This window comes from Diplotaxodon limnothrissa, linkage group LG13 (genome assembly GCF_057381915.1).
Source record: "Diplotaxodon limnothrissa isolate DT_005_m linkage group LG13, D_limnothrissa_male_GT1.1, whole genome shotgun sequence".
In the NCBI taxonomy this organism is placed as follows: domain Eukaryota; kingdom Metazoa; phylum Chordata; class Actinopteri; order Cichliformes; family Cichlidae; genus Diplotaxodon; species Diplotaxodon limnothrissa.
The window spans coordinates 21,028,532-21,054,072 of record NC_140608.1 but is presented as its reverse complement, the minus strand read 5'-3'; the positions used below and the strand labels follow the sequence as shown (position 1 = coordinate 21,054,072).

At 41.2% G+C, this 25,541-nt stretch overlaps 1 protein-coding gene across 4 annotated transcripts in view; it reads right to left on the bottom strand.

The window, feature by feature from the left end:
- The window catches only part of ate1 (arginyltransferase 1), a 52,829-nt gene that overhangs the window by 23,034 nt on the left and 4,254 nt on the right, over positions 1 to 25,541 (bottom strand). The window contains exons 2-10 of one of the 4 annotated variants that reach the window (XM_085369486.1): positions 25,171 to 25,234; positions 24,932 to 24,994; positions 24,641 to 24,750; positions 23,814 to 24,041; positions 19,255 to 19,469; positions 16,382 to 16,510; positions 15,096 to 15,224; positions 8,854 to 8,886; positions 3,414 to 3,595 (exon numbers count right to left, since the gene is read on the bottom strand). In XM_085369486.1, the coding sequence (XP_085225612.1) occupies positions 3,414 to 3,595; positions 8,854 to 8,886; positions 15,096 to 15,224; positions 16,382 to 16,510; positions 19,255 to 19,469; positions 23,814 to 24,041; positions 24,641 to 24,750; positions 24,932 to 24,994; positions 25,171 to 25,234 (1,153 nt within the window). The remainder of the gene's footprint in view (positions 1 to 3,413; positions 3,596 to 8,853; positions 8,887 to 15,095; positions 15,225 to 16,381; positions 16,511 to 19,254; positions 19,470 to 23,813; positions 24,042 to 24,640; positions 24,751 to 24,931; positions 24,995 to 25,170; positions 25,235 to 25,541) is intronic. The other 3 variants (XM_085369483.1, XM_085369484.1, XM_085369485.1) reach the window with 3 other exon arrangements.

The following is a 25,541-nucleotide window of genomic DNA, read 5'->3' as shown; positions in this document are numbered from 1 at the left end:
TGTAAGGAAAAGGCTTCATGCTTTTTGAAACATCACATACTGTATTCAAGCAGCATACAGTGTCACTGCGTCTTAAAAGGATGGCTCGATCCGACATCACTTTCCTCATAGCTGGAGTTTGTGCACCACAGGGCACCAATTTCAATTTCCCATGTAGAAAAATCATGGTTGCGATTTACACAGTTATTTTATTGTCAGGTTAATTAGATTATTTACTGCAGTGTTTACTCTTCTGAAAAATATGAACCCTGATGATGAGCTGATTCGGAGTTTCGCACAGTTTTAACTGCATATGCAGGGATGCTGCATCAGAAAAGTATCAATTTTTAATAACAAAGCAACAATAAAGGAATTAATAAAACATTCAAATTGATACATCAAAAAATACACCAACTAACTTAAAATGTGTTTTCACTTACAAGTTAGTCCATCAGCAGCATATAAATGGCACTTGCTGCTATGTCTAGAGCAGTGCCTAAGCTGAGGAAGTAAACACCCACACTCAAAAAGGCAGGTTTTTTTTTTTCACCTTCTTTTTGGTTTCATGTCATTACACAAAAACAATTGCCTTCTCTCTATCAGCCCTGAGCCCTGAAGCAGAGAAGACGGTGCTGAAAAAGGAGGAAGAGAGTGTGTAAAATAAAGATTTAGAACTTGGAGGATTTATACACCACCTCCAAATACAGTAAATGTCTCGCCTGCTTTATTTTTCCCCAATAGCTTCTTCCTTAATTGCATCCTTTTACTGAAAGCCTATTTTCTCCTTTCTCTCGGCCGTTTCCTTCGCTATTCCATAACTAAATTCCAGCTCCTCTTTCCCCCCCCCCCCTATCCTTTTTGTTTCACTCTTCCTTCCACTTCTGTGTTTCACCCGCTTAAATGAAGTGGGAGAATTCCCATTCTTACAAGACTTAACAGACAGAGAAAGAGGCCTTAAAATAAAATAGATGCACTGAAAAATAAGACATGGGACAAAGCAAGCCAAGCAAGGGAGGTGGGGGGAGAGAGAGGGAACAGGAGGAGAATATAAAAGAGGAGGGTCAAGAAAGAGAAAGGGACGGAGAAGAGAGGCAGCAAGAGAGAGGTGCTAGAAGGTCACCCGCTTGCTGCCAGGTTCCTGGGTTCCCATCCCCTCACCACAAAAGGGCCCGGCAGGCCTGAATCAGGGAAGAAGGGGGGGTCAAGAGAGGCGAGGGGCCCATTCACAAAAAGCCATAGGCCCCCTTCACTTGAGGCCTTCACACCCCCCACCTCCACCCCCATGGCAGCAGCTTGAGTCCGCCATTATCCCCTCTTCAGCCATCTGACACTCCAGCACAAGCCAATTATCAAGCCCTCTGCTCCTGCACAGCTTCCCTCATACTGATGTGCATACGCAAGCACACGGTTCATAATAATGCATGCTATGAGATGCTTTTTGCAGCTTTGCATGCACGTGGAAACATTTTGTTACCTAATCTTACAAGAACTGTGTTGAGCTTCTAGTGATGGGAAACACACAGATACTTATTTTATTGTGTCAGCATTTATGAGTAATCTATATAATATATATGTGGTTAAAACTGGGGCCACTGCAGGAATTTTTGCCATTCGAGTCCATGTTGATTGGACTCAAATGGCAATTTTTGCAATTTTGTTCCAAAATACTGCAAACATATGTTTAAGTATTTTAAAAGTGGATATTTTTATCTAGAATTATTTTTTTTTTATTTTTACTTTTCATAGGCTATGTGCGCATTCAACTACAAGACTGTTTACAGAAAAATATAAACACTCAATCAGATTAAGCCTGATTAAGAAATACAGTATATTTTGGTTTGAGATCATTGACGACAACATAATCAGGACATCTTCGTAAGAGAGATCCAGGTTTAACACCAGCTGTGTTCCCTGTACACAGTGCTTCAGGCACCTCATTATGCGCCTCTTTTCTTCCCCTCTTCCTTCTGTCCTCGGGGGCCTGTGGAAGAAGGAGCAGCACTCTTATGAGAAATTTCTCAACATCTCCCTCTCCTGTTTCTCCTGCTGAATCGCACATACAAGCATACTGACACAGCTAAATAGCGCGCACAGTGCTTTACTTGTTTTAGTATTGTTGTATTGCCTGACATCCAGGCGTATATTATTTCAGCTCTGACATTATCTAAACGCTACACGTGATTTGTAAAATGATAAGTGAGTAAATACACAAATCAGGACTCCCAAAGAGGTATTGGTGTAAAATTCCAGAACTTTCCATGAACTCTTGTTACTAAAAAAAATAGAAAAAGAAAGGAAAATTACCAACATTTTTTTTTTTTTTTTTAAACACTAGAATGAACTTGATTGCGGCTGAAAAGTTAAGTTTCCAATCCAACTGGGCCTGCTGTAGGAACGCCATCTAATGTAATGAATATATGCATATACCAGAGAGGGGGTGAGAGGGTCACATGCATTCTGTACAGCAAGTTTTGAACAGAGTCAGCCAGTCCAAGCAGACTAGGGAGTGTCCAAGACCTGATCAAAGACCGTTCTCTGGTGTCTGTAAACACGTGGGAGGATTTCAGTCCCGCTGGCTTCCTTCTCCAAGGCCTCCTCCACACGTCGAGCACTCTGTGTTACTCTTTGAGTCAGACTCTTACAATAATAAGTGATGGAGGGGTGGGCTGTGTGCTTAGGATGACCGAGGTGTTCCCTCTATATGAGAAAAGATCCTGTGCGCGACTGCACATAAACGCTCACAACTCCCATTTTAACACCTGTGCACACCAACTTTAAAGCGAAGATCACCCGGTCCCTCGCATATGTGCAGAGAAATTTTTAAAAGCCTTTCTCGCATTACTGGGTTACATTTTAACAGGAAACGCCAGATATGTGCACCTATAGAGTATGCGTGAGTTCTCTTATTTCAACCTGGGAGAGAGAGAACTGTCATCAGCTGAACCGCAAAACAGAGCACTGCCTCAACCAATCAAGTGTGAAGAAAGAGGTATTTTTCCCTGACCTAGAGTACTGTGGCACTTATAGTATACAGTTCTAAAGATAAAATGTGGGAGGAACCAAATAGACCAAGAGTCAGGGGGAGAGAGAGAGAGGTTAAGAGGAGGGCAAACATGAGAGGCAGGAAAGTGAGAAAGCATCAAAGACAGAACAAAGACATTAGGGAAGAAAGAATGAAAGGAATAAGAGACAAAGCAACTTCTTTCTTAAAAGGAGCTGCATGTTGCATTTCGTAATCATTGCTGTGGTCGTTTAAGACCAACTGTAACGCACTCTATGGTGCTGCCGTGAGTAATGTGCGCACCGGTGAGGTTTTATTACGCCAAGCCCTTTAAAAACACCACTGGCATCATGTCCCAGTGGCTTACTTCTATCTTCACAGCAGTTTTTCACGTAAACAGCAAGCACATTGTGTTTGAGTGCTGACAACAAACCTGAGAGCAGAGAAGGAGCCCAGAGACAGTGAGTTAAAGTCGGGATGGTAGTACAAGTAGACGGAGGACACACAGGTAGGCAGGATATCAATCACCCCCACTGCCACAATACGTCCATCCAGCCAGTACTGCTGGTGGAAGGAGCCGTAGCCCACCTCAGGCCCATCTGGAGCATATTCTGCCTGGGGGAAAGCAAACAGAGTGAAAAGTTTAAGAGAAAATAGTCACTGGTCAGAACAATAGCAGTACTCTAGTGCACAGTATAGTTTGCATGTAAAAATATATAAATCACAGAGGAACGAGAATGTGGTATTTAATAGCGCTCGTTTACTTTCTTGCACTGATCCACTTTCTTTTCTGCACACTCACACCTGTATGATGTTGTATTACAGACCGTGCTTCTCCCTGCCAGGCCTCACGCATTATGTGTGGGGGTGTACAGTAGCCTCACGTTCGGCCTGCTAATGGCTCCCAAATGTGGAGTGAAAGCAGGAGCAGAGTTGGGCTGTTGGGGGGGGGCACTGGCCACAGAAACACTCCAGGAGAGGATTTTAATAAAAAGACCCTGCACGAGCAAAATCCATTTCACCAGGCGGTAGTGGAGTGTTGCCAAGCTTTCCTCCTATACATGTCTGCGTCTGCACTCCCCCTGCGGCACGAAAGAATGCGGGTGTAAGTGAGCACCCATGCGCCCGGGCCTCCCTCCATTAATGAAACTGTTAAGTTTTTGTAACACGTTGCGTTTCTCACAGGGTTACTGCATGCTGGGTTTTTCAATCAAGTCAGCTGACTTCTTTTATCCCAGAGGCTTAAATCTAGAGGCTTGGGGTTTGGGGTTAAAAGTCATATTAAGCAAGGGTATTGGTTTATGTTTGTGTATGTGTCTTTCTTCAGCGTACTAGTAACAGGATCCGTCTCCTTCTCCAGCCTTCATCTGGACGCAGTTAAGAAGCACAGACGCTGCTAGTTATCACAACACTGAGAGAGCTAGATCACTAATCCAGTGCGCCACTGGGCCTGCGCTCTGACCAAGTTAAACCTGACCAAATAGAATCTCTCACCCACTCCCACACCTCCCTGCAGCTCTGTGACCCCAGCAGACTGACAGTTTTCTTAAGAAGAACTGGTAATAAAAGTTATATCCCTTTAGGTCAGGCCTTTGGGTACCCAGGTGTAATTAACTGCCTGACACAATCAATACCAGAGGCCATTTTTGTGTGTGTGTGTGTGTGTGTGTGTGTGTGTGTGTGTGTGTGGGGATAGGTAATTTAATTATCCTTTCCTAACAGCTCCATAAAAGAGGCCACATGACGTTAGATGTAGATTATGAGGTTTTATTGAGATTTAGCTGCGACCGACAGATGATTTAAGAATAAAAATGAACATTTTTGGCAAACGGTCAGCTGGCGATGGTGGAGGACAACAATGACCACAACTCGATAAAGCACTGCCTGATGCGGATTTAAAAGTGTGTGTGTATCCATAGCTGGGGGAAACTGTTGGTCTGATGTTTTAGCGCCATTTATCACTAAAACACCAGAGGCTTTGTCAAAAGGAAAGAGCACAAGATGATTTTTCGTAACGCACGTTCAGCATACACACTTGAGCGTTATTATGAATGTGAGTGCTCATGCAAGAGTTGCAATGGCTGCCTGAGTGTGTGTATGAGAGTGTGTTTGTTTATAAGCTTGTACCGCGCTCAAGCCTGATCTTGTCAGACTGACCTGTGCATCACCTCAAACGACAGCTTAATGGTTGTGTCCTTGCAACTGTGACAACAATCTAAACATTCCCTGGAACACTTCTAACCACCCCAGAGCTTCCCAGCAGCCCCAAATCACTCACATATGGCCTAAATACAGGGCTATGTGTGTAGCACGCTTGATAAAGCCATGAGGTGGTATACCGTGTGTTTATTTCAACCTGCTCAGGGAGACATTTAGTTAAACTTCTGCTGAATTAGAATAATTGGATTTTGTGAACCCTTCAAGGACAAAAATGAGCTTATATTCCCTTTATAGACACTTTATCTCAGACTTGAATGGTTAAGTTAGCTTTAAGGAAGAAGCCTAAAATAAAGACGGATGATGTGAACAGAAATGAATATGACAATGATTGTCTTATATTTCACTGTAAATTGTGCAAAGATAAACATAAATATATGCAATGTTTTAATTTAGCATAAGCAACACGTTTAAAAGGTTAGTTCAGGTTAAAAGAAATAGAGAAAAAGTTTTATGACTGTAAAACCAAGTGGTAGAACAGGGACATATCACAACTAAAAAGTTTAATAAGTAAATTTGGTGTTCAAAAAAAAGTATCCTAGAGAGGCTGAGGCACTCAGAAGTATAGATGTGGAGAGTTTCACCACTCTGTAAAAGGCTGCGTGGGCAAGTAGCTCAGGAATTTAAAAATAGTGTTTTACAATGCAAAATTCCAGAAATTTGGATGATAACACCACCTACAATGAGACGTTTTGCAGACTATTCTGAGATGCGACCAAGAAATTGGTCAGAGAAAAGATCCACTGATAAAAGTGCATTAAAAAACAGACAATACTGCAGAGGAAATCCCAACACTGGCTCAGCAGCACTTCCAATGACAACTGAAACAGTTTGTTGCTAAATGCACAATATTCTATTTTTGCAAAGAAAAAAAAAACAAAACACATCAACGAGATCCAGAAATACGACCCCCACTGAACTAAATTCATGGATGCTGCATGCAGTTAGGGACCACCTCGCTTGAAAGCAACATATACGACAGCATCCGTGATGGCGCACAAAGCACAGGTAACTTGCACACCTGTGAAAGCACCATTAATGCTAAGTGATAATGTAATGATTATGGGGCAATACACTCTAAAAGGGAACCTCTTAGTCTTTCAGTTCAGATGTTTTTGTTGCATTTCTCAGTCCGGCAGTCTGCCTTTGTAGTTTCAAAGAGTTCGCTAAATTCGAGCAGGGTGCTGCAGTAGGAGGCCGCTGTTCCAACGGGTCTGTTTGTGAAATCTCTCCCTTTCTAGATATTTCACAATGAACTGTAATCAACTGTAAGTGGAAGCATTTGGGAAGCAACTCAAGAGTCAGACCATGTAAAGTTACAGAGTGGGGGTCACCGAGTGCTGAGATGAACAGTGCACAAAAGTCAAGTCTTGAGTTCCAAACCTCTTCTGACAGCAACATCAACGCAAAAACTGTCGGGAGCTTCATGGTGTGGTTTTCCAAGGCCAAGCAGCTCCTGTAGGTGTTAGGTGAAGGTGGTCCAGTACTTTTGTCCATACAGTGGATGCTGCAATCCAGCCATCTTTTTCAAGAAAGACCTTACTTATTTTAAAGCAGTTCTCTGGAACCTGTTTTTACTGAGTCATGTTAAGTTAAACTCTGTGCTTTTGTTTACATATTTTTTTTGTCTGTTTTTGATTTGGTTTGACCATTACACAGCAGTCCCACCTTTCTGGAAATGAGTTCCTGGCATCAAAACTCACTATGATCACATGTTTTTTTTTTTCATAATTCAATCAATTTCTGTGTTCCAACATTTGACAATGCCTCTTTGTAAAAATTTACGACCAAAAAGAATAAGGTTAAAATTATTTTTCCACATCCTTTTTTTGGTATATTCCACATAGTGATCAAAGTCTTTTGGAAAAGTCTGCATTTCTTTACATAGTAAAATAATTCTCTGACAAAATGCTAAGAAGGGAAAGACAGAGATGACCAAACTACAGAAGAAAAGACTGAAAGCCACAGTCCTGCACCCCTGTTACTGTGTAGGTTGTTTATTCATAAAAGGAAAACTGAATGAGGAGACAAATCCCACAAAACCCATAACACCCTGTGTTTCTCCTGCACTGAAGTGCTCATCATGTTTGGAGACAGGCAGAACCAGTGTGTTTACATTTCTGCATTTGTATGTAAAAGCATCTGAAAAACTCTATGGCATATTCTGTTAACTGCCACTTAGTTTCGGCATGAATCCTCTGCAGTTTTGGTGAAATCAAACAATTAGACTACCTGTGTCCCAATTACAATTTGGAAGTATGCATTTCTCATACATTTTTAAAAATGCAGGCTTATATGTGAGCTGATGAACCACAGAGTTTGCTGGTCCATGTGGTGAGTGTCTGTGTATTTTAATAGCACTCTGATTGGACACAGATGGAGGCCAACACGCAGAGCAACAGCAGAAATCCATGTATAATAATTCTGAAATGGAGAGCGTTTGGAGAGAGACAGGGGAGACTGAGATGAGAGGATGAAAGAAGGAAAGAAAAACAAGTTGCACAAGAGGACGCCGAATGAAAAGAGATGGCCTCCTCAACTGGCATAGAGGAGGGGACACTGAAGGCAGGAAAATATGCGAGGTAGTGTGGCACAGTTTTGGTGTGCACATGTGTGCAGAACTGTGTAATTCAGCTGCCTGGCCTCCAGCCTTGACGAGGTGATAAAAGCTTGTTTCCTATAAACACTAATGATGTTCATTAGCGGAGACCTGAGGGGGCCCACGGGGCAAAAGAGAGTGACTGCGTTTGTGTCAGTCAGTCTGCGTGTGCTCTGGACCTCAATCCCATTAAAGTGGCTGTTATAAGTACCCATCCTGGGTCTAATTGTTGGTGTAATTGTCCTGACCCAAGAGGTCCAGTGGTATTTCTGAAGCCTGCAGCTCAACAGGCCTGACAAGTGCTCAGTGATGCCTTACTGCAAACTTGCACCTCACAGCAAACACCACCAGATTAACCACCAATGCTCTTCCAGATCCTTCTGTATACAGATTAAAGCATCTAAAAATTTACACAGTAAACAGATTACGAGCAAGATTTCACTAATTAATGCACCAGAAGCTGCCATTAAATTTCTAATGGTGCCTGAATAATTGCTTCTTGTTAAGTGGGCCCACACAATCTCCTCATCAACCTGTAATTTGTACCACGCCACGCAAAGTAATGGGCAGTGGTATAAATGTGGTATGTTCTATCCCGTCAAAGCCAGAAGGAAGGACTGCTCTGAAGACCTTATGTTCAACACAGTTGCAATCTGGACACCACATTTACCATTTTCCTCCTTCGGCACCCCCTTTCACTAACACAGGGCTAAATTAAAACCCCTCCGATATGAAACAAAACCCCCTTTCCAAATCCCTCAGCTCCACTCAATCCAGCTGGAGGGCTCTCTAAGAGGCAGACCAAAGGTAGAGGGTTGGTATGTGCTGAAAAAGGGCAACTAGTTTAGATTTTCTTTCTTTTGAGTGAATGTGATGAGGAACTAAAAACCGAAACCCCAGGCGTTTTTCAAGTCATTATCATAATCTCCATGACAGTAATTTCAGGAAGACCCTCTACTGGTTGGGGCAAATCATTCCAGGTAACACATTTGGATGAACAGAGACATTTAAAAGCAGGGGGTTATTAAACTGTCAACAGGCCAAAGGAAATACATACCTCTAACGGTGAATCACAGAGAAATCTCTTGAACTGTGGAGGAAAGCAGAGGGGGGGGACAGAGAGAAAAACAGTTAGCTCTCTGGGTCAGCAGCTCTTTTGAAAAAGGCATAAATGAAAACCATACACGTCTCCTTTGCTGTTCTATATAACTTATCCCTCCCTGTTTTCTTTCTACTCAGGTGTCACATTTCAAATGAAGCCCTCCATTCACTACGGGGAATTAAAAGGAAAACTGTATTTATACAAATGAAAACATTTACCCTATCAACTGCAGCTCGCACTACAGGGAGGACACCGTGACAGCAAAAATAAGCAGTGCTCCCAATGTCAAAATAGTTTCTCTCTCATTTAAAACACCACACCAGATATTGATTACTGGGGTGGGGGTGGAAAATATGTCATTTTTCTTCCATTCTCTCTACCGTTTCCTGGAGTTCATTTTTAGCAGTGGGGTTGAGAGCGGTGTCCATGTTTAGGTCCAAAACCGTTTTGTAATGACAACCAGAACGCCAAAGTGGTGACTGACAGATTTAAGTTTACTCAATGAGCACATAACACAGACCCTTGCTCATATTTTACAAAGACATGCTACAATCCAGCTGTGTCATTCGTTTGCAGATATGTTTACCTTGGGGTCCACTGTTTGAGGAGCAGAACATAGATCTATATCAGCACCAAAGTATTGTAAACACTGACAGTGAGGGTCCAGATGTGATTCCATAAACAACGATACACACTGTATTGCACGATGACCCTTATCCGCCAGCAAATGCATTTCCATTCATAATTATTTTGTGTTGCTTCTGATTCTATCCAACCAGCTAGGGCTTGAACGCTTGTTAAACGGTGATACTAATTTTCAGTCCATCTGATTTGTGCTGAAAATATTGTATTTTGTCATTATGACTAACTCATATATCAAAGTAATCTAATTCTTTATATTATGTCCTGAAGAATAACAGTGTAAACAAAAGCCAATAAAAATTAGCACTTGCAATTTTATTTCCATCAAAGTTGCTGACAATGAAATGAGACTACTTATTTTGTTTTTATAGCATCTAGACTGACTGAAGGCTGTGTTGGACATTTAGAGACAGATTATCTGTCTTTGCTTATTATTAACACGTAGGTTCTCTAGGAGTTGCCAGAATTTCCCAGAAGCGCACCAACATGCTCTGCTTGTGAGTAAGTGACTGAGTATGTGCACAGCAGTAAAGCTAGTAATCGTAATGACTGCTCAAGGCATGGTTCACTAGGTGGGGCAGTGCTGGCTTTAGTGCACCTCGCAAACCGAGCCAGCAGCCTGAGCTCATCCAACAGAGTGTGCGTTTCCTCCTGCATCTGCCGCAGTGTCACCAGCATGGGAGATGTTTTTGGCAGAGCGCAGCGAAAGGATGATGAACTGTCATCCGTCATTTCCACCATACCTTTGACTGACACCAACAACCATATTTACCATCTTTTAAACTCCATCACTTAAACTGGACTCTCATCAGAAAAATGACGACATCCATAAGAAATTTAAGTTGTAAAAATAAGCAAAAACTTTAAAATGAAGGATTGCAACAAAAGAAAAGACTTAAGCATAAAGCACTCAAAACAACAAAACTATTCATGCATTGCAACGGTGCACACAGCTCTTGCAGAGGGGTGTTGATGTGGGCTATAAAATTCTCACAAACCTTGTCCCCTGTGGTGCTGAATACTACAACAAGATGCCTTTCCCCTGGACCCAACCTCACACCAAGATGAAGTGGGGATGAACAGAAATCTATGGACTGATGATTCTCACCCTGCAACTTCCCAAATATTAGTGGAACTTTACAGTCTCCTCTTCAAAGCCACTACACAACCCCATAAGCTTAGGTTGATCTTTGGACAACACTATGCATTTCTACACATTTTCCCCCAATTCTTCTACTAAACAGAAAAGTATGTTGCACAGTTTCTTTTAAACATGTTCCAACAGAAGTGCAATGACAAGATCTGTTGAGTCGACAATGATCTTCGCCCATGCAAAAAACCCGCCTGTCAAATCCCCTCGCCTGTGTAGCCATGCCAGTAGAATCTAATTTTCCACTCCTACCTCTGCGGTGACTACTGCTCTGCCAGTCGACAAATTACCAACAGCAAAGACTCCCACTGTGCAGTACTGCTGAAGGGCACAAATGAAACTTTTGTTAAAAACTCACCAAAAAAAACTCAACTAAACGGTTTAGCAAGTAAACAACAGCTGCAGTTATTAGATGACATCATCTGTAGAGGCCAAGCTACAACGTGTGCAGCTGAGTGTGTGTGAGAGAGAATCTCACACTGACCTTGTGGTGAAATTCTGATTTGATTAGGAAAATATAGAAAATATACGTGTGAGCTTTTACTCATGTATGCAAATTTGCATATGTGTGTTTTCTGAATACCTCCTGTCCCTCTTTCTAATTCTTCTTTTAACCAACAGTGCAGTGTAGCTGTGTTTGCCTGAAATCACTCTCCTGGAGCACAGCAGGGTTGACCCCCTGTTTGTTCTTTGACAAACAACAGCTCTGTGAGGCTGACACAAGTACACAAACTCGAGTGGGAGTGCACTCACTTGAGGCATGAATATATATGAAAACAGCTACAGCTACTCCTGTGCTTCCATCTCTTAATACAACAGCACATCAACTACGCTCTATTCAGAGCAATGACTGAACACATGGAGTTCATCACTTCCTCTCAAACTCTCCCTTTCTTACAGCAAACACTCATCTGTGTACGATTAGGAGTGCAAGAAGCCGTCTCAAACACACACACACACACACACACACACACACACGCATCTGCTTAAGCCTAATTGCTACTTAGACCTCTCGTCATTGTGCTCTGTACTCTCTAAAATTGTACTGTACTTATTTGAGCAACAAAGTTTCACCCTTTAAATGTCTAACACTCTTTTTTTCCCTTCACAAACATGTGTCCCTGTTCATTTCAAAGGCGTTCAAAGCAGTTCCAGATAATACGAGGAACTGGGTGGACAACGGCAATGTGGTTTAGATGGTGTTATTGAATATCGCTGCTATGCATAACCATGTTGCAAATAGCTTTGACATAGTCTGTGCCAAAATTTCAATCATTTCTTCCATTTTACGGATGACTGTTACTGCCATGTCTCAACTTTTTCCGTATATTTTTCTCCAAGTGTCTTGGTAAAAGTACTGGCCATCAAGCAGAGTAAATACAGATTTAACAGGGTTTGTTTTCTTGAAAATGAAAGCCACATGTGCAGGAACTGAGAGTCATGGCTCAGCACAACAGTTAAGACCAATAAGTGCCAGCGAGAGTGTTTGTATGTGCATGCATCTAAATAATTGCCAGTGCGGGCTTCAACTCTGTCAGGAAACAATGACTGGACGTGGAAAGAAAAACGTCTGGCTGCCTTTCACTTGTGGCATGACAGGAAATGCATACATCCTAAAATAAACAAAGCAATTACCCTCTAGGACATCTTACTGTCTAATGATTGAACAATCTTGGCAAGGTAGTTCAGCTTGCACGCACACAGAAGGTCTCCCATCACTTTGTTCAAACATAGGCTGACAACAATCTAGATCCTATCCCGAGGGAATACTTTAATGGATTAATAAATACCTAAACAAATGCTAAATGGATCAACTTCCTAAGTAGCAGCAGCAGCAGGCAAATGGCATTTCACCAAAATGTGCCATCAACAACGAATTTCCCTTATTCAGGACAATAGGTGGAGGGAGATGGGGGGTGGTCTAAGATTCTGGGAATAAGAGGAGTTTACCAGGAGCTTGACGGGCAAGACAATAAAATCAGTAGTGTTATGGGCTCGGGAGTGGGTGTCACAGTATTCCAACTAGGGGGAAAATGAAGGCAAATTTGTTTGAGTGGGAACAATTAAGGCCTGGCTCTGTACATAAAATTACTGTAGCGCGACTAGAGAAAAGAAAAGTCGTCAAACCACAGTCGCTCAGGTTCAATCAAACATGCCCTGGACTAGCTTTACTTCAGCCGAAGATAAAAACGTGTCCTAATCGAGCAGCAACTTCAGGGGTTGAAAAATGAAGCCAAAGTGGATTTTACAAAAACTGCAGTTCCTCCGGTGACCACTTGACACAGGCTCTAAATCTGAGTCAATCCTCTAGACCAGTGGTTCTCAAACTTTTTACATCATTCCCTACATGGCAGGAAGAAATATTTTCACGCCCCATTTAAACAAAATAATGGCAGAAAAGCCTAGCTGCAATTTGCGTCCCACCAGTGGGGCGCTCCACACACTTTGAGAACCACTGCACTAGACTGTTTATAAGAAATTGATAAAGTCTGTAGTATCACGTATTCTTTTGTCTCACTGTAAAATGGCAGCTGCCATGTTGTGTTTATTTTTATTGTCATGTCTTTTTGGTGCATGAAGAAAAAAAACTAGGAAGCTTGGTTAGCAAGATCCAAAGACTGTACGTATCACACAGACAAGGATAGCTGCTACCCAAGTAAAAAGTAGGATCATTTCACTCACCAAAAGTGGTTGACTAGCTGGCAGCTGCAGGTTACATTATGACCAAATGATTGCCAGGTAAAGCAGCGACACCCCTGGCTTTAAGACTTTATAAACTTTTATCAGATGAGTTAAGTTCAGTCCCAAGTTTTCAGAAAGGGGTAAAAGAGCTATTTATGTCACGCTATCAATTCTTGAACACTGGAGTAAATGGACGAAACACCACTTCCATACAGGGATCATTTTTCAAGCCATGTCAGTTGGTCAATCCCAAACATTCTCCCAGAAGGAATTAACTTGTTTAATGTTTTAGACCCTGTATCTAATCCCCTCTCTTTATTAGATGCATTTTTTTATAACATGCTTATAATTAGGAGTGTGGTGCATTTGAGTGACAGCTGGGTGCTGACTAGGTGTTACTGTAGCTAATTTGATTCACTGAGCCAGATCCCTTGAACATGTTTGTGATGCTGTTGCATTTTGGAGCATTTTTATTGAAATTATCTCACCTATAATATGGCGTGCTGTGAGGTACAGCCCATCCAAGAAGTCCCCCCCCGCCCTCCAACTTCTTGTACAAACATGTTTCTGGTCCCAGTGCCACAGCCACATTTCATACATCTTGTGGTGTGAACAAGACTTGTCCACCATACAGACTTGCCATGAAGCACAGAAAGCAGTGTATTCCACACATACTCTCATACTAATTACAGCCCATATAATAACTGTGTTGTTACAATCTAAAGCGTAGGCTCTCTCTACCACTCTAAACTACAGATGTGAAGGTAAATTACAATTAATGAGGCTGCATTTGAAAGTAATTACCTAATCTTATGCGACCCTGGGCTTGTACACTACACATGTGGTTATCCAACATGGAAAACCAATAAAATAAAAAACTTTATTTCTGGAAACTCAACAGACAGCGTTTTTAGCACAACATTTTCATTTTATATTTTGAAGATATTATTAGTCTAATTCTTAAAACTACACTACAGTTATTACCCTGAGCTAAGACTGTGCACAAACACATGCGCTCTATTGATAGAGCTAAGGTTATGGCACTAGGAAAGAATCTGCCACAGTCTGCCCAATCTGACAGCTTTTATTATTTATTAATTACCTTACTTTTACAAGTTGGAGAATTCAGTAATTTACTGTGGCCTGCTGGCAGGAGGGGGAGGAGGAGGAGGCTGTTTTTCCAGCCCAGAGGGACAAAAGGCTCTCTCAGGTTGTCCAGCAGTTTCTGCATCCTGACTAGACTTTATTTTTTCTTCGTTTATTGATATAGAACGTGGAGAAACCTGGTGTGTATACATATAATTTAATGCGTTTCATTAATTATTATCACTGCTTAGGTCAGGTTTTATATTCACAATGATTCCTACTCATTCACTGCAAAAAAAACCTAGGGAAAAACTCTTTTCATGCCCTTTTATATATTTCACAGTAATTTTATAATATATAAATTTAAGAATTATAACACAGACAAATTTTTTTATGTTTTTACAAGGTCCAGTCAAATGAATATTGCTGTTACTACTACTACTAATTGTAAGACAGTATTTTCAAAGTGCCCGTTTTATCTAACAACCCCTGGTTTTAAAGTGTTATATAAATAAAATTGTACTGTATTGTATGTAAAAGAAAGAGGAAAAAAAAAAAAAGTCAAAAAGCAGCAAGAACGTTGAACGAGCGTGTGCAGCAGCTCCCAACCAGGTGTGGAATAATAATCATGCCGTACCTCACTCTCACTACATTCGCTGGGGTCATCACCATGAATGGCCATCTGGTATTGGGCGTACAGCGCTGACGACTGCTGATACGACGCCATGAATTGAGGGTCCTCAAAGTTCACTGGCACTAGCCTCACCTTCAAGCACAGGGTGTTGGGGGAGGGGAGGTGAAGGGAGGTTTTACAACGATAAACAATGCATACGAGGACAGTGAGCAGCTAGAAAAGGGAGGGCGGAGGACGTGAACAGTGCTGGAATCAACAGTGCGTTATATCATAGTGTTGGCATCAGTCTCCTAGCCCTTGAGAAAAGCTGGTAACACAGTACTTGGTTACTGGTTTATTCAAATCAGATTGCCGGGCACACAAATATCAGCGCAAGCAAACATTCTGCATCTAGGAGACTGATGGTGTATTTTCACAGCAATAACGTAATGAGAAACCTGAGGATGAGGCTAGTGCACCGCCCAGCTATTACCACAGATTGGCTGAAGAGGACTGGTAATATCAGACTGAACCCAGCATCAGTGCGTGCGAGGTCCAGAGCAGCAGAAGCCTGTCTGAGTGGATCATCTAAGCGGGACGCGTACAGATTCTTGTCCAACACCGCAGACTCTCCTCAAAAAGGTAAACAAGGTTGAACTGAGTGCACGCAAGAAAATTAAAACCACACAAACACTACGAGCTCCAGTTCCAAATTCAAATCATACTCTGGTTCAGAAACTGAAACTATCGTGAGGGCAGGGTGACAGTAGACACAGACAGGGCAAATGTGTGAAGGTCGGGAGGGGTCAGCTGACAAACTACCTCAACCCCCAAACTAAAAACAGCTCAACACTAACGACCCGGCTGGCCGACCAAGGGCCAAGTCAGACACCTGGAGAAACACCGCTCTCAACCCTGGCGTATGGAAACATTTTCCCTTCCATTTCCTCTCCCTTTGACTTTCGCATTTATACACATACCCTCTCTTTAATACTAGCATGTTAATTCACTTTCCCCCTCATTCAAGCAGATGCTTAAGACTATTTAACTTAATTCTTGTTTCAAAGTTCCAACACAAATTATTTATCCATTCAAGTCTAATTTTAAAACTTCGCAGCGACCGAACCCAGTTATACAAATGCAATGATGCTTAAATGATTGAATTGAATGATATTCCTGTATGAATAAGTACAAAAATGGAATACATCAAAGCCTTTTATTTCCTTTCTAGGTCCCCACATTTGTCGACCCTCTCCCTCCCTCCCTGGGTACCCCTAGAAAAGGTTGACCTATGCCTCCCACCCTCTGACCTGGCTCTCGGTGGGTTTGTCAGGAGGGTCCTTGTGAATGCCCATCTGGTAGAGTTTGTACACCTGGTAGGAGGCGTCGAAAGAAGCTTTGAACTGCGGGCTAGGGGGATTGGAGCGCACTAGCCTCACCTTCAAAAAGAATATGGGCAAACAAGAGTTAACAATAAAATGTAAGAAGCAATGAGAAAAGTGTAAGTGGTTATTGAAAATGCCCAATTAAGAAAAAAAAAACTAAACTAAAAATTTAACTAACAAAACAAAAAAAGACCACAAAAGGGAAGAAAGACTGACATAAGCACACCCTCTTAAAACCATCTTTTGCAAATAAATCACAGCACTTACAATTCCTAAGATATCATTTCATTTTAATCAAAGGCTTCTTTTCACCTACGACAGCTGTACGAGACCTTAAGCTCAAGTTGTAGTGAATCCTTTGGAGAAAAATCTCATTTTATAAAATATAATCTAGCTAATCTAATCACACACACAAATATCTTTAGTTTTTAATAGATGTTTGTGTAAGATGTGGCTTCATGAAAGTGGGTGTGTTATGTCCGTCTTTCTTGTGACACAAGAATATTACAAACAAGTTGCTCTAAATATAATCATTAACATATTTGCTAATGTGCTTTTTGGGATAAATGGGGATAAATGGCGGAGCATTTCTTCAGCTCTGCCATGTCATCAAAAGCATGACAAACATTAAAACCACAGTCCAAGTTCAGGTAACCTAGTATAAGAACACAATTAGGCAACCTAAGTGGCCTAATAAGTTATAATAGGTTAATTTTTACATACAATAATTACAGGTGCATAGAAAAATTATGATGCATCCATCACATGTGTACTTATGCAGCAGTGAATCCAACAAGGCATATATGATAAGCTCAAACTTCAACAGAGAAGATCAGGAAAAGTCTTTGATAGAAAGACGGGGAAAGAAAAACTGACCAATGCTGCTAATATTAAAAAAATGAAAGGATCCTTCTCTCATCATCCAGCCCCATTTAATTAACTGTCTCCTCATTTTGAAGTTTTTGTTGGCCACAGAGGCTGTGCCATATAAATCCCCTGGAAGGACACGACAGATGAATCGAACTTGGGGTTTGTTTGGCTTGGAACTTAACTCTTAGGTCTCTCATATGAACATTTGGCATCAGCATCCTTTAGTCAAACAGAGATGCTGAACGTCTCAAGTTTGCTCGTCTTAATATTGTTCTTAATCTGGAGATATATATTTTTGATAAGTTCAAAAAAAAAATAAAAATTGGGGGAAACTCGCACCACTAGCAGACAGCATGGAAATGAAATTTCCAGTTCTCAAAACAGACTTTAAATTCAAAACCAACTTAAATTGCTTAAGAATGTTCAAATAAAGCCAAACAACACAACTGCACTTTGTTTAGCTAATTAAAATTTATTAAAGAAAAGTGTTGTATCTTAATGATATTTTGTCATGAACCCTCAAGACCTTTCTTTGCACTGTTATAAGTAAAAGGACAGACGAGAAAACTGACTGCCAAACCACTGCATATTAAGTAATGGGATAAAAGAACATCTATGGAAATATGAAAAAACTGCAGAGGCTGTACACAGGCACTCTTAAGGGGAAGAGCAGTTCCATACTTTCCAGAGGTGCCTGAGGGGATTTGTATCATGTTGTCACACTGACCCCAAGTGGCGGCATGCAGAACCCCGGCTGCACTGCATGGTCATCTAAACTCGTCTTCCCTGTCCCTATGACTCATCTCTCTGATCTGCAAAAGTAGTGAGCTCGTCCAAGGACACAGAATCAATCGTAGCAAAAGAGTATTATAAACAATGAAGCTTTGCAGAAAGCGACGGTGATCTTATAGCAAAGCCAAAGTGAAGATGCTTAATCACCAAATTTCCATTTCCACGTTTTATATGGACCCGGCAGGGTTTTTTTTATGTATCCTGCAGTGTATTCTCGAGTGTGACATCTTAAACAGATGTGTTTATGAAGAAACTGAGCTTGACTACACTTAATTGCTCTAGTGTAAACACAATAATCATCTGGTACTGGTGTGACAACACTTAAGGATCAACACAAGACACGTCCAACTGACAACATCAGAACGATTTGCTAAACTGCTAATGATTCAAAATGTTCCTTAGCCAGAAATCTGTTGCAGCCCTGCTCTATGTTCTATAATAAAGAGCTAAATGGGTCAAGTAGAAGCCTCTCCAAATTGTATGACTTGTAAAACATATAATTAACCTCCATTTGCATCGGATAACATTGTGTGCGTGGCCTCTAAAGAGAATTCAATTATAATTCCTAGCAAACAAATGAATCCAACTGAAAAGAGCTCTCTAGTCTCACGGGGTACATAGACAAAAGGCAGACACTGCCTGGTTCATCACTGCATCTGGCTTAAATCTTGGTCAAGACCAGGAATGACGTTACTCTACCAACCTCAGATGGAGGCTTAGCCAGGGATCTCTCTTCTACATTGTTCTCCTGCCTGCCAAAACTTCATTTCCATGTCTTCTCATACTGGCTGAGCTGGGTGCTGTGGTTTTAATGTCATCAGCAGAGTAATGCAACCCATTTTGTGTGGTGTGCCTGTCATTTGGTTGAATTCGAAGTAGGAAGAGGTGGTTTTTCCACTCCGCTTTGGCTAGCTATCCTATCCGTACACATAAACACATGTGAAGTCACTGGAGCTGGGGAAGAGCTCTGTGAGACCAAATGTTCGAGCTAGCTAAGTCCAAACATTACAAAGCCTGAAAGCTAGACTAAGAACACTATTTCTTAATGACAGAATCATCAAAATAGGTTAATGATTATTTAAAGTTACAGAAAAAAAAAGAGGAACAAAAGTTTGCTCCACAATATTTTTGTTCACCTCAAGGCAATGAGCAGAGTTTTCAGGCAATGATTCGCTGATGAATTCTTCCAATGTTTTTGATTGGTTGTTTTGACTAGGAGTGGGTTGGGTAGGAGAGACAGTGGAGGAAACGCCGTCGCCATTTTGCCTCATTTGTTCTTTCTGAAGACGCCGCTCTTTCCTCAACTCTTTGGCCTTCCTACACGGCGGGCGGCTAGGATCGGCTCCATTCCCTGCAAGACAGAAGGAGAAATGTCAAAGGTTTCCTGAATGTGCATTATCGCTTTAATTTTATGCAAAGACATGGTGAGAATATGCCACGGACGTAAAAGACCCAGTTTAAAAACTGAACTCGGGGAGAATGATCATTTTCAGCTTCAGACTGCTTTTTCGGTAAGAATAAACCAAAAGTAACAAAGGCTTTAACTTTGAGCCGCTGTAACTTTCAAAAAACATATGCAATAGCTGCCCGTCACTTTGACTCCAGTAGCACATAGAATATTGTTTCATGGCTGCCAAAGCAATGATTTAATGTAAAGACTACTGAGGTAAGGATGGTGATTACCTCAGTCCTCTTTGATTTTTCACTGAAGCAAGCATAGTTGGGGTTTTTTTGGCGATAACAAAAAAAACCAACCTAATAATAAAAACAATCAGGTCTGCTGGTGTGGGAAAATAAATGAGTGGACCAGCTCATCGTACATCGCAAAGAGAAAACAACACACGCATTTTTTTCCTTCTATCAGCAAGACTGACAGAAACAGTTCCTGAAATTACTAAATCTCTGCCTGTCCCTTCTTCTCATCCTGCTGCCCCTCCTCCTCCTTCATCTCCTCCTCTACCACCACAACCTCCTGGGCTCTTGCCAAGCCCTTCAGCTCTCCGGGCATCCCATGTCAACAGTTTACACGCCCACATCCTGTTTGGAGCAATAAGGAAACGAGAGCCGTTTCCTGCTTGTCATATTGCCAGCTGCCACCATCAGCTCATTCACCAACTCCCCCTCCGGTGAGGTCACAAGGAAGAGAGAGTGAGCGAGAGATCCCGATGCCTGATCCTGACAGAGGAGAGAGAAACAGATCCTGGCCAAGAATCACTCACGGCATTCAGCTTTAGCTGTCTCAAGGTCCTGTGTCTGTATGGCAGATTGCACCCTGTGAACAGTAAATACAGAACTGAAGCTATGCTATAAAATATGCTAAAAACATGAAATGACATTTGCAGTGCATAAACTAAAACTAAAAAAAATATTTTTGTATTTTTTTATTTATCGCTTACTGTGTTCTTCTTCTAAATGATTTGTTGTCGAGTCATCGGGGGCGATAGGAGCACATAAATGTAGTGACTAAGAAAATTAACAGCGTAATATTTAATCTCAAGATTGCCACATTAGCGTTTTATTGGAAATGAAAAGCGGTGAGAAAGGAAGTTTGCACTTGCAAGAAATCACCTCTGGTATAAACAGAGTTGTGGCTGTGATAGCGTGGTCACATAGTTTACCTCTTTCAGAATAAACAAACCAATGTCAAGGAAGAGTGGTCACGCAGACAACGGGAACTACAGCCTGGACCGAGTTCATCACACTGACTCAACCACAAACACAGCAACCCTTATCCATGATTACTCTGTCCATGCGCCTCTCTCTCCCAGTAATTACACTCTCAGCATCGACACACACTTTCTCTCTTAGCCTCACAAACACAAAAAAAAAAAAAAAAAACAGGTACTCCCAAGGACAGGATATGCAGCTGTGGTGAAGATAAAGTCTGACAGACCAGTTCCTGTGGAAGACAGATGCACTTTCTCCAGCAGTTAGCGCTTCATAAAATCTATGACATTCTCTATCCATGCTTCCCCGAGCACACATATGGCTTTCAGAAGATACACTCAGTGTAAGCTGTCTAGAAATGTGAAATACTGCTTTCCTATATGTAAACATGCAGCACACAAGTCAGTATTGATTTACAGTGGTTGGAGGATACTGTCGTCTCTGTTCTGCGTGTGCAGTGGCATTTATTGCAATGTATAACCCTTGAGAAACTACCAACTTAAACTCTCTGCTGTAATTAAAACTGGTTCCGCTTAAGTTTTTGGTAACTGGAAACTCCCCAAAGTTATAAAGTGCACTAGTCATAAAAGTAGAGGGAAGAGAGGTCCAGCTGTTTTCTGCTAACGGTGAAAAACATGATCGCACACGGCTTCAATAATGTTGAAATCTGGGCTCCGGGGAGGCCAATCCATGACTGATAGTGTTCCAGTGAGTGGTGTTTACAGCGTTAGTATCGTGCTTGACATCATTTTCCTGCTGGAAAATGAAGCTGTTCCAATCAGACGCTGGATCAAAATCTGGTGATACTTTTCTGTGTTCATAGCCCCAAACCATGACACAGCCTCCACAAATAGCTGTAGACACTCACTTTTCCATCTCATTCTTGACCTACTTCTGTACATACTGACGATGATTTGAACCAAAAATCCCAAATTTGGATTCATCACTCCACGTGACTTTTGTTCACCGATTTTCGGTCCAATTCTTGAGTAATTTGGCATACCTCAGCCTTTTCTCCAGGTTTCCTTTAAAAAAATGGCTTCACAATACCCCCGCCTCCACGGAGACCATTTCTAATAAGGCTTTGGTGAACAGCAGTGAACAACTGAAGGCCCTAATGCATCTCTCAGGTCCTGTGTCAGGTGTTTGTTGGATTTCCCCCCCCCATTTCTTAAGGAAGTTCAGTGTGTACTGCTCTCCTGCTGTAGTTTTTTTTTTTTTTAGGCCTGCCACTTTCTCTTTTCCCCCCCTAGTTTTCTCAGGTTTTTGGTAAATGTGGTAAAATGCTCACCTTGTTGGTCTAAAAATCCTATTTTATTCTTGTCAAGCTATATTATCTTTGACATTTGTCATAGATTCACCAAAAAATGGGAACAAATTATGCGTTTTCATTACGAAGTTGTTGATCTTGTGTAAAAGCCAGACTGGTTCACCCCTTGAGTTAAGTGCCTTTCTCATAATCATTGCATGATTTACAAAAAATTTGAACAATAATATTTCTCTAACATCCTCTCTTGCCTTTTAATTAATGATGCTGGATGGCGTTCTCATCAGAGTTGGAAAGGAAAAAAAGCAGCTGAAGCCTGAAACATTAAAGGTTGTTAAAAACGCCACTTCCTCTGTCTAATGGGAGTTTATTATCTCTTCCCTATAAGTGTTATTAATTCATTATTGAGGGGATATCCTGTGCTGGAAAATAAGGAGGAGAACATAGACAGATAATTCCAAACCAGACACACACTCCTACGAAACAGTGAACAAACAGTGCCCTCATTCACCAACATGCTGCAGTGTGAAGCCTGGTTTACAAGGTGAACAGTGACACCTTCTGGCAAGATCTGATACTTCAGTTAGTGCAGAGCACAGCATGAGGCCACATTGGATACAGTAGAGACAGCATAAATTTAAGCAGAAAACCAAAGAAGCCATTAAGTATTAAGTACAAACAGCTAAGGATTCCTCGATTAGACACAGGTGGCTTATTATTAGCTTAGTTGTAGTTGACTACATTTAAACAAATTAATAAGTAATCATGTATTCAAATTGTCTTAGCTGCAATGTTTAAAAAAAAACATCCAAATTAAGTTTAATTGCTGCAAAGAAATTCCAAAAACACTAAAGGGAAACTACTTATATAGCAAGCCAGGATAAAAATTCACCACATAAATGCTACATTAATACTCTGTATGATCAGTGCATTTTTAAGGTCTGTTTCCATTGTTTTCTGGTGGCAGGATCTGCTTTCTGTGTCTGAAGTTCAGTGTTGACAGCTCAGCATCTACAGTGAAAAAAAACAACGCTTTGCTTACAGCTTTTTCTCCCCTGCTGTGCTGACAGCATTTTCAGTTAAAGAGCATTACTTCCCTCTTTGTCCCTGACAAAGTGTCAATCCATAGCGGTCACTGACAATCAAACTGTTTGGAATCCCAGACTGATCTAATCCCGTTCTTAGGTCCTTCCTGGAGTAGACTGTGGAGACTCGGAGCACTCGGTACAGATGAAGACACAAAAATGTTTCACGCATTTTTGTAACCTAACAACAACGCGGCTTTCTGAGAAGAGCTCCAAGACTGAAAGCACATAACCCAGAAACCGGCCTTTCCAGTTAGTGGGTTATTAAAACGAAGAATAAGGTCAACGTGAAATTATCCGCTTCGGTTTCACACTTACTGGGAAGCTTCATTGCACTGGTGGTAATAAATAATAACACCCCGTCAACTCGATTAATATCACCTTCAGCCCGTTTATGTGTGAGAAGGTGCACACACAACAAAGCCGAGAGCAAAGAGAGGTAAAAACCCCGCACTACTTATTGCTGAGGCTTCATAGTACAGCTGCTTGAGCCGTTCATATAAGGATTTATGTCATTGTTTTAAAACTTTAGTTAGTTTAATTTTTTTATGATCACTGCCGCTCCAGGTTTAGATTGATAGCTCATTCTATTCTATGTGATCTAACTAATTATAGTACTAACTTTTTTCTCCCCCCGAGCAACGGCAAGTACAGCACTAGTTTAGATGACTCCTACCTGGTTTGGGAGCTGCGGATGTTGTGGTCCCAGCCAGTACAGACACTGGATCATTTTGTGATGTTTGCGAGCCTGTAGGTGTGGCATCTGCTGCCTCCTTCTGAACTTCTGTGGTAGATGGAAACTCTGTAGCATCCTTCTGAATGCCTGTGAGAGCGGTGTACTTTAAATGTACTTTCCTCAGTTCCTGTGGTCCTGCCTCTTCACACACCGAGTCCATTGGCTCACCTATAATGCAGGAAATCAATATTGCTTACACCAGACAGCACACTGTAAATTACCCTTCTCTTCTGTTTTGAATTGAATTCGTTTTTGAATTAGCACCCAATGCTAACTGCACTTTAAACCAGGGTGCTCACTTACGCCTGATCATTGACATCAGAATATGACATTACTGATCTGCAGTCATGCACCAGGACTGCTCTCTGTGACATCCTGCAGTTAAAAAGCCTTGCTGTGAAGGGGTCTCTGATGAAATGTTATGTGCACAGTTTGTGAGCTTTGCAACTGATGGAGCTCTTATGAGCTGATAGAGAGGAACAGCCATACTCCTGTGTAAACCCATAAATCTCAATCTGCCTGCTGTTCATGGCATCATTTATATCAAAACCTGTGGTCCATGAATACATTACAGACTCAAGTCATTTTCACACATTTATTAAGTTTCAAACTCAAGTCAAGCCTGTGTAGTGCTTCACACTACAAACTACAACACATATGCAGTCGCAGAGCACTAACTGCTTAAAGAGTATTGCCATTTTTTCCACGAACTGTACACCAATAGAGACTATGAATGGATGTGTTTATACCTCATATATTATACATACCTGCACAATCTTCCTGCCCCTTTTGCAGCTCCCCTTTGGATATAAATCTGTTCATCTTCTTCAGGATTTTCTTGTGGGATTTGGAAGGCTGGAATTTCAGAGCGTGGCATCTTGAGAGAGGATACAAGGTAAAGGTTATTGGTTGTTAAAGCAAACATTTAATTAACGTATTTTTTCAACATAGATCAAACAACCCTTGTGTATTCTAGGTTTTTTGGTCTTATCAGATCTTAAGTTACTTAAAGCATGACTCATAAAAGGAAATTTTGGTAAGCAAGTTAATAAAATTACCTGATGGTATACTGTGGACAGCATGTCTTCTGCATTATGGGTTTGTAAACATACTTCCCACTTCTGAAAATGAAAACATGGACAAGATTTGTGGGAGAAAAAAAAAATAAAGGCAATAAATTATTATTTTTTATTTGAAGTAGTCACAACTCCCTTTTTAAAACTGAATTCAGGAGAAAAGGTTTCAAATGGAAGTAGGAAACCACTGGCTGAAACCAGGATACTAAGTAGCTACTCACCTTCTCCATCCTCGATCTATGAGGTCTTGGTAGTCTTGTACTGTCATGGTGTGGGACCACATCCCTACAATCAAAACAAAACAAATAATTAATCAAATTGTTTCCTTAAAATGTATAATTGATTTAAATACAATTTTATACATAATGGCAATCGTTGAAAATATGGCAACAAGCCTAAGCAGTGTTATGTATGAAAAGTCTCTTCACCTTAAGCCCAATCAGGCTTAAGGTTATAAAAGTGGTCACGCCTTTTCTTTTATTCACAAAAAGCGAATGGGACGAGGAAGAAACTGTTAATGAGATAATACTTCTGTGTTTAAATTGATGATAAAACTGAACCGGAAACAAGGAGAACGAGTCAGGCTCTTCAC